This window comes from Salmo salar, chromosome 01 (assembly GCF_965601325.2).
Source record: "Salmo salar chromosome 01, fSalSal1, whole genome shotgun sequence".
In the NCBI taxonomy this organism is placed as follows: domain Eukaryota; kingdom Metazoa; phylum Chordata; class Actinopteri; order Salmoniformes; family Salmonidae; genus Salmo; species Salmo salar.
Window position 1 is genome coordinate 91,559,590 of NC_138291.1, and position 10,024 is coordinate 91,569,613.

General features: G+C 41.6%; 1 protein-coding gene across 1 annotated transcript; it reads right to left on the reverse strand.

Annotated features, from left to right (window-relative positions):
* Positions 1–469: 469 nt before the first annotated feature.
* On the reverse strand, positions 470–9,098 carry LOC106610061 (transmembrane protein 130). The gene is made up of 8 exons (XM_014209196.3): positions 8,147–9,098; positions 7,960–8,048; positions 7,699–7,867; positions 7,207–7,352; positions 6,979–7,060; positions 6,613–6,815; positions 5,278–5,390; positions 470–4,731 (listed from the first exon to the last, which is right to left on the reverse strand). The coding sequence occupies exons 1-8, from the start codon at positions 8,152–8,154 to the stop codon at positions 4,561–4,563; spliced, it is 981 nt and encodes a 326-aa protein (XP_014064671.1). The 5' UTR covers positions 8,155–9,098; the 3' UTR covers positions 470–4,560.
* Between the last annotated feature and the right edge of the window lie 926 nt (positions 9,099–10,024).

The window sequence follows — 10,024 nt, forward strand, 5'->3', positions numbered from 1 at the left end:
GGTGGCCAGGTATAGGTCCAGTTGTAAAAGGAACCCCTGGCACTGTGCGGCCGTCCCATCATACTCCTTGGGAAGGGAGATACGTATCCCACTGGAGCTGGATCCGGACGGGTAGAGGTAACCCCGGTTGCGCTGGTCGAGGCGCTGGAGAGACTTCCTGTCTCTCCCAGTGGTCCATGGTCTGGACAACGCGATCCATCATGGCACCGAGATGATGCAGCATTGCCGCGTGTTCCTGGACGCGTTCCACGACTCCTCTCACCGGGGTACCTGCTCCTGCTGACTCCATGGTTGGTGTAAGATTCCGTCAGGCGTGTGTGTACTGGTAGCGAAGTCAGGTGCAGGAGAGCAGAGATTTGTGAACAGGCGCACACTTTATTGAGGCAAAAGTGCAAAACAATCACAAAAATTATGTTTAACAATGAACATCTTCGTGAAATACCACGGGAAAAAACAAACCAGTCTGGCGCGTCAACAACAAACACGTAACACAAACAATCTTACACAAAGACATGATGGGGAACAGAGGAATAAATACATGTAGATTGATTGGGGAATGAAAACCAGGTGTGCAGGGAACAACACAAAACAAATGTATACATGAAAAATGGAGCGGCGATGGCTAGGAAGCCAGTGTCATCGATCACCGAACGTCGTCCGAACAAGGAGAGGAGCTGACTTCGGCGGAAGTCGTGACAAGAATTTCTAAATTAAACGGATTAAATGGATTTTAACACAATTGTGTGAAACAGTATGCCATAATATTCTACCGGGTGGAGTTCCACTTTTCTAAAAATAACATTTCATGAAATAACTGGAGGGTAACTAAAAAAGTGTAAACTGTAGCCATTTATTTCCCTTGATAGTTTATTCGCCTAAGCATGACCTTCATCCAAACGTGGCTTTTTATGTGTCAGCAATTATACATTGTTCTTAGGGGGGGGGGCTAGTTACCCCCTAGTATCCTAAGTACATGAATTGCACATTTTTCCTGTCCTGCAGAGTATTCCAAATGTAACGAGTACTTTTGGGTGTCAGAGAAAATGTACTGAGTAAAAAGTACATTGTAGTGAAGTAAAAGTTAAAGCTGTCAAAAATATAAATAGTAAAGTACAGATACCCCAAAAAACAACTTAGTACTTTCAAGTATTTTTACTGAAGTACTTTACACCACTGCGAACATTCACTTTGACTAATCTTCTATCCTGTCTCTGCATTGTTCAATTGGAGTACATTATACCATAAAGTGGTAAATATAGAAAAATATATATCAAATAGAAAAATACATAAAAGAACAATTCATATTATTTAATGATTGTAACATGAAGTAGGCCTACAACTCAAGTTAGATTGTATTGTAAGATACCATTCAGGTACATAACGTTGGTACCTTTGGTACATTCGTGAGCAGCAAGATAAATATGTAGAAATAACGGCGACAGATTTCGATTAACCAACAAATACATCAATTTGGGGGGACAATAACCAGTGTATAACATTGTAAATATAACAAGACTTCTTACTGACAATGACGATTGATTTATTTTTACTTTCATCATTGACTTTCTTGGCATTCCATAAAAACATTTTGTAAACGAAATTAACATTTTCTAAAGATGTTGGTAAGTCACACTCCCAAACCCAAATTAAAATACAATTTCTGCAACAACAAAAAATATGTAAGCTAAAGCCATCTGTCAATCAAGGTCATTGTCATTAGTCATGATTTCATCTCTGTAGCCCTGACTGAAAGGTGGGTTTGGTGACAGCAGAAGGATAACTCGGCCCAAAAGCTGTTTTCTCCAGCAGGTGGCGTTTTGTTGTTGTTTTTTTCCTTTCACCAAGCCAGGTTTTTTTGGATGGAGGTCAAAGAGAGTGTTGGGTTTGGTTAACCAAAAATGTAATGGCTTATTTTCAACGTGTGGCTTATTTGATCTAATAGAGGTTTTGTAACGCTTTGGTTGCTATGACTGTACTGATATTAGTAGGATGTGACATAAAAAGCCCCTTATATCAGAGTTCTGTTATCACACGTGTATCTGCTCTCTCATTGGTTCTGCCTGTATTCACACGTGTATCTGCTCTCTCATTGGCTAGAATGGTCTTACCTGATCTCTTTTCCTACCAACTGCCTTACATTTTTGAAGACATTCTTTTAATTCTTAAAGTGGCCAATGGAGTATCTGGTCAATACAATGGATCATCTGTGGTGACAGCCAGTATGGTTAGGTAATACCAACAATGTATATATACTGCTCAAAAAAATAAAGGGAACACTTAAACAACACAATGTAACTCCAAGTCAATCACACTTCTGTGAAATCAAACTGTCCACTTAGGAAGCAACACTGATTGACAATACATTTCACATGCTGTTTTGCAAATGGAATAGACAACAGGTGGAAATTATAGGCAATTAGCAAGACACCCCCAATAAAGGAGTGGTTCTGCAGGTGGTGACCACAGACCACTTCTCAGTTCCTATGCTTCCTGGCTGATGTTTTGGTCACTTTTGAATGCTGGCGGTGCTTTCACTCTAGTGGTAGCATGAGACGGAGTCTACAACCCACACAAGTGGCTCAGGTAGTGCAGCTCATCCAGGATGGCACATCAATGCGAGCTGTGGCAAGAAGGTTTGCTGTGTCTGTCAGCGTAGTGTCCAGAGCATGGAGGCGCTACCAGGAGACAGGCCAGTACATCAGGAGACGTGGAGGAGGCCGTATGAGGGCAACAACCCAGCAGCAGGACCGCTACCTCCGCCTTTGTGCAAGGAGGAACACTGCCAGAGCCCTGCAAAATGACCTCCAGCAGGCCACAAATGTACATGTGTCTGCTCAAACGGTCAAAAACAGACTCCATGAGGGTGGTATGAGGGCCCGACGTCCACAGGTGGGGGTTGTGCTTACAGCCCAACACCGTGCAGGACGTTTGGCATTTGTCAGAGAACACCAAGATTGACAAATTCGCCACTGGCGCCCTGTGCTCTTCACAGATGAAAGCAGGTTCACACTGAGCACGTGACAGACGTGACAGAGTCTGGAGATGCCGTGGACAACGTTCTGCTGCCTGCAACAACCTCCAGCATGACCGGTTTGGCGGTGGGTCAGTCATGGTGTAGGGTGGCATTTCTTTGGGGGGCCGCACAGCCCTCCATGTGCTCGCCAGAGGTAGCCTGACTGCCATTAGGTATCGAGATGAGATCCTCAGACCCCTTGTGAGACCATATGCTGGTGCGGTTGGCCCTAGGTTCCTCCTAATGCAAGACAATGCTAGACCTTATGTGGCTGGAGTGTGTCAGCAGTTCCTGCAAGAGGAAGGCATTGATGCTATGGACTGGCCTGCCCATTCCCCAGACCTGAATCCAATTGAGCACATCTGGGACATCATGTCTCGCTCCATCCACCAACGCCACGTTGCACCACAGACTGTCCAGGAGTTGGCTGATGCTTTAGTCCAGGTCTGGGAGGAGATCCCTCAGGAGACCATCCACCACCTCATCAGGAGCATGCCCAGGCGTTGTAGGGAGGTCATACAGCCACGTGGAGGCCACACACACTACTGAGCCTCATTTTGACTTGTTTTAAGGACATTACATCAAAGTTGGATCAGCCTGTAGTGTGGTTTTCCACTTTAATTTTGAGTGTGACTCCAAATCCAGACCTCCATGGGTTGATAAATTGGATTTCCATTGATTATTTTTGAGTGATTTTGTTGTCAGCACATTCAACTATGTAAACAAAAAAGTATTTAATACGATTATTTCATTCATTCAGATCTAGGATGTGTTATTTTAGTGTTCCCTTTATTTTTTTGAGCAGTGTATAAAGCTGGATTGCTTATGCTATCTATTTGCCATTGAGAGGCTTTGAAGCCGTCGGTCGGCATATTGGCACTCCCCAGTAGGGGCAGTCCTCCATAGGAATGAATGGAACTCTACAGTATTTCAAATAAATGTTTCAAGGAAAAAATTACATGTATTTAAGTATTTTTTGTTTTAGTGGGGACAGTAACATTAGTAATGAAATATAATTTAAAGGTATGCGATAAGGTGTCTGTAATAGAACAAATGTGGCAAAAATGAATGTAAACATGAAGAAATGCATTTCTATAGCTTCCCAAAATGTTTATAGAGTGGTGGGGGGGTGTCAAAATGGAGGCACGGTGGATTCAACACTGCCCCACAGATCAATCATCTAGCGTATAAATAAATCACTGGGTAATAATACCCATTAGGACAGTTCCCTACAGGGTTACTGGCAGCTCTCATCTATTATCATAGTGGGATCCAATCCTCTAAAACCCCTTGGATGGATATTTCGTTTTCGAGGTCAGGCTTTTGGCTGGGTCTGAGGATGAGATCATCAAAGGCAAAATAGTGTAAGTATAAAATCCACACAGACAGAGGAATGTAATCTACACCGGTATTACATCACTGACAATTTGTAGTTCAATGTTACTGGTGACATATATTAATCTCAAACTATACATTTTTAGCAAACTATTAACATTTGACTTGAATCAGTCCAACACAAAGCTCAAATCAATGTGTGTAAATGAAGACTAGCTGCGGTAGGAGTTGGCGACAGATCTGGTCCCGTGCTGTAGAAGGGGTTGGACCTCTTCTTTCTTTGAACTGGACACATAGATATCACTACTGATATCAGGGATGTCCTGTTGTGGCTGCAGTTCCATGTTCATGCTGGAGTAAGTGGCGTTACTTGACTTAGACATCTGTAAAATAAAAAATAATTATTTACACTGACACACAAGTGTTTTTTGGTGTTTGTAGGGCTACATTGTCTGAATATTTCTTAGTCATTTCATACTGAACAAGAACAAATACACTGTGCAAATCCCCATGACTTGACAGCAGTGATGTAGAGTTCAGTAAACCTTGAGTCCAAGTCCTTTGGTAGTGCTAAAAGCTGCAGTCCAACCATTTGTTAAGCTAAATTTAATTATCATGTTTCACGTTTGTAAGGCTGATTAGATAATACAGTTATCTATCATTGCTGCTGGTCGAGTCCGAGTCATGTCACGAGTCATGAGAATCGTGAGTCGAGTCTGAACCGAAACTGAGTCCTGTACTCGAGTACTACAACACCGCTTGCCAGCGCTTTCGACTGCTACGAACAATTTTTGGAGTTGATCGTTAGTCAATTTGTTAGGTATATTTCACCCTCATATGGACATATTGTAGAATAGCCTCCTTTTTTTGGGATAAATACTAAAACAGGGCCTAACATTCTTCAACAAGTCCCTCTGTCAGTCTCCTACCTGTGGTTTGTTGTTGTGTCCATTCTTAGTGCGACAGGCTATAACAGTGATGAAGGCGAGTATTGCCAAGATAATCCCAGTACATGTCAGGGTGAAGAGCAGGTTAATGGAGGCTATAAGAAGACAAAGAGAGAATTGTTTTTCTACAGTATTACATGATGCAGTTAGACAAGCTTGAATACTGGTCAGAAGTTCTACAAGCAGAATTGATTTTCTATTACAATTAACTCCCAATTAGTAACTGTCATACTACAGAGTATATGCATACATGATTATTAGCATGTCTCCTCTTGTCTTAACTTTGTGCACCATTGAATCATGTTCCTATTTACACAAACCATCATTCTTTTAGTCTTCTGATTTCAAACTATCTATTCGTTATGCATTAAAATTAGGTCACAAGCTTCCTGAAACTCCTCTATAACCATACCATCCAGCACAAATCAATTCACCACAGGAGACAAATGCAGTATGGGGTGTGGGTCCTGCTGTTAAATTGCTCTCCTCCAGAACTCCTTAGCTGCCTTCCTCAACCCTGGCCACTGTCCCACTGACGTCTTTTCATTTCTCTGAACACACTATCACTCGGTTCAGCTGAAGATTACAGGATGAACCATGAAATCTAAATTCTCATCAAAACGTCTTGTGCCACCAGAACTGCTGAGGGACACTGTACTAATAGATGGATCATTTGTACTATATCAAACAGTCTATACTGTATTCAAATCAAATCAAAATGTATTTGTCAAATGCTCCGGATACAACAGGTGTAGACCTTACCGTGAAACGCTTACTTACAAGCCCTTAACCAACAATGCAGTTCAAGAAAGAGTTAAGAAAATATTTACTAAATAAAATAAAAATAGTAAAATAAAAATAACAAGTAACACAATAAAAATAACAATAACGAGGCCATATACAGGGGGTACCGGTAGCGAGTCAATGTACTCAAGTTATTTTGTACATGTAGTTAGGGGTAAAGTGACTATACATAGATAATAAACAGCGAGTAGCAGCAGTGCAAAAACAAAGGGGGGTGGACGTGTCAATGTAAATAGTCCGGGTGGCCATTTGATTAATTGTTCAGCAGTCTTATGGCTTGGGGGTAGAAGCTGCCTTTTGGTCCTAGACTTGGCGCTCCGGTATCGCTTGCCGTGGTAGCAGAGAGAAAGGTCTACAGATTGACTTGGGTGACTGGAGTCTTTGACAATTTTTTGGGCCTTCCCAAAAAAGTGAGGACAAAGTATGTACTGTACTGTACTATCCTGTAGCTTCTGCCTAGCGTGACTAACGTGGACCAAATCTCCACAGACCACATGATAACACCAGACTTACGATCTCTCCTCACAAAGATGTTGTAGGAGGTCTGCAGTTTGCTGATGTCGTTGCGGGCGCTGATGTCCAGACAGTGGACTCCTAAAGCTGTGAAGGTGTGGTTCAGTATCATGGTGTTCTCATACAGCATGGTCAGGTGACAGCCTGTAGGGGTTGCTGATACACAGTTCTGTAGGAACCTCCAACAGACCCACATGGGAGGACTAGAGAGAGGGAGAGCGAGAGAGAGATGATGAGAATAAATACAGCACACCCACATTGGAAGACTGGGAAAGAGAGAATAAATATGCTGATTATTTTATGTGTTATACATGTTTAGTATGTTGTGTGTGTTAATTGTGTGGCCTACTGAGAAATTGTACCCACCTTCCATCCACATGAACAACCAGACTGTTGTTTCTGGAAACCTGGAAACTCAAAGGGCTCAACTCAATATTTCTGATGGCGTCTGGAAAATATCAGAGATATGCAATACACCTACATTGATGTTGTGGTGTCACTTACTGTATGGTAAACTTAATGTGATATTTAAAAACTCTACTATTTCAAACCAGATAATTATGAACAACAAAGATGTGTATTCTGTCTACCTACCCAAAACTGTAACGTCTATGGTGTATACCCCAGTTAGTGGAGTAGATGTTTTGTTCACTTGGGCCCCAACTCTCAGCCGCAGAGTGTAGTTTCCAGAGGATGAGTAGTTATAGTGCACAGACGGCTCTGATCCCTTCAGCACCTCTCTTACAAAACCAGAATATTGATTGATGATTTATTGAGCAAAATTATGCACTGAGGACAACCCATGGATAACAGGTTAAAGCAATTCCACTTGTTTCTAACGTGGTCCCTGATGGAATACTACATTCAACACTGACACGACAATAGAAAACAACAGTAATCCTTACAGTAAAAAACAGCATCACACAACATCGAATAAATAAATAAAAAACAAATAAAACATTGAATAAATAAATAAATAACAAATAAAACAACCACATAATATTTAAATATATAGCCTTAACTACTAAAAGGAACACTACAAATCATGCATTCAGTGATAAACAGGCGAAGTCCACATAGTCCTACCCGTTGCCGAAGTCCCAGGTATAGGTGAATCTGGCGGTGCGTAAAGTGTTCCTTGGGTCGAACAGTTCGAACTTTGTCTCGGTTGGAACTTCCGTTGCCAGCTCCTTGTCCCGCAGATAAGTCACATTTCCTTCCCTCTGAATGAAGCTGAGCTTCCCTGCAATATTTTCTGAATAAAAACGTAAAAAACATGAGTTTACTATACATTGTGTTAAAAAACGTATTGTATTAAAATAATGTTATGCGTAAAAGTAAACCTACGTAGATTGCTCAAACCGTCTGTCGCGAGCCCCAAAACTTGAGGTCTCAGAATCAGTGGAAATGACATGACGACCAACCCAATTATATTTCTGAAATCATAAACCAGAAGTTCACAAAATGATACATTTACTATAATGAAATTCAGCTTTTTTGCCCAAATATTACACATACAACACATCATATTTACCGATACATTTGCGCTTGTCCGCTCACAGAAGAGGAAAATGGTGTAGTATACTTCAGGACTAAGAAATTGAGAAATGGGGAGTCTTCAGCCTTCAGATGTCCAACCGATAGTAGATGCCTTGTCAGCCGGTGCCAGCAAATTGTTCATGCGCTTTATGTTTCCCAGATATACATAATAGCTTGAAATCATGTCCATGCGTTTTAACCATATGCGTCAGAATACAAAAAGCTGTTGTGTCTCACTATTGTACGTGGCTCTGGATAAAAGCGTCTGCTAAATGACTGAAATGTTAACGTATTGGAAGTCGCTGTCGATAGTGGAGGTATTTAACAAAACATTTTTTTACCTATATTTAACTAGGCAAGTCAGTTAAGAACACATTCTTATATACAATTACGGCTTACACCGGCCAAACCCGGACGAATTGTGCGCCACCCTATGAGACCCCCAATCACGGGTGGATTTGAACCATGGGATCTGTAGTAACACCTCAAGCACAGAGATGCAGTGCTTTAGACCGCTGCGCCACTCTGGAGGTATGACAATTTATTTTCCTCATTGACTTTATGACCCACATCAAAAATGTGCAGGACACTTCTTAGGAATGGCCAAATCAATTTTTTCCTTCTATTTACCTAGCAAATCACATTTTATTGGTCACATGCGCAGAATATAACATGTGTAGGCTTTACAGTGAAATGCTTACTCACGAGCCCATTCCCAACAGTGCAGTTAAAAAGTAAGACAAATAAAAAGGAAATAGTAACACAATAAAAAATAATAACAAGGCTATATACAAGGAGTAGCTGTATCGAGTCAATGTAGAAGGGTACGAGTAGTTGAAGTCATTGAGGTAATACATGTGGGTAGAGGTAAAATTGACTAGGCAATCAGGATAAATGATAAACAGAGTAGCAGCAGCTATGTAAACTGTGTGTGTGTGTGTGTGTGTGTGTGTGTGTGTGTGTGTGTGTGTGTGTGTGTGTGTGTGTGTGTGTGTGTGTGTGTGTGTGTGTGTGTGTGTGTGTGTTGGAGTGTCAGTGTAGTATGTGTGCGAGTGTGGGTAGAGTCTAGTGAGTGTGCATAGAGTCAGTGCAAAACCATTTTTTTATTTTTTTTTATTTCACCTTTATTTAACCAGGTAGGCTAGTTGAGAACAAGTTCTCATTTACAATTGCGACTTTGCCAAGATAAAGCAAAGCAGTGCGACACAAACAACAACGCAGAGTTACACATGGAATAAACAAACATACAGTCAATAACACAATAGAAAAAAAAATCTATAGTGTGTGCAAATGGCGTGAGGAGGTAAGGCAATATTACAATTTAGCAAATGAACACTGGAGTGATAGATGTGCCGATGATGATGTGCAAGTAGAAATACTGGTGTGCAAAAGAGCAGAAAAGTAAATAAAAACAATATGGGGATGAGGTAGGTAGATTGGATGGGCTACTTACAGATGGGCTATGTACAGCTGCAGCGAACGGTAAGCTGCTCAGATAGCTGATGTTTAAAGTTAGTGAGGGAAATATAAGTCTCCAGCTTCAGCGATTTTTGCAATTCATTCCAGTCATTGGCAGCAGAGAACTGGAAGGAAAGGCTGCCAAAGTAGGTGTTGGCTTTGGGGATGACCAGTGAGATATACCTGCTGGAGCGTGTGCTATGGGTGGGTGTTGTTATTGTGACCAGTGAGCGGAGATAAGGCGGAGCTTTAACTAGCAAAGACTTATAGATGACCTGGAGCCAGTGGGTCTGGCGACGAATATGTAGCGACGGCCAGCCGACTAGAGCATACAGGTCGCAGTGGTGGGCGGTATATGGGGCTTTGGTGACAAAACGGATGGCACTGTGATAGACTGTATACAGTTTGCTGAGTA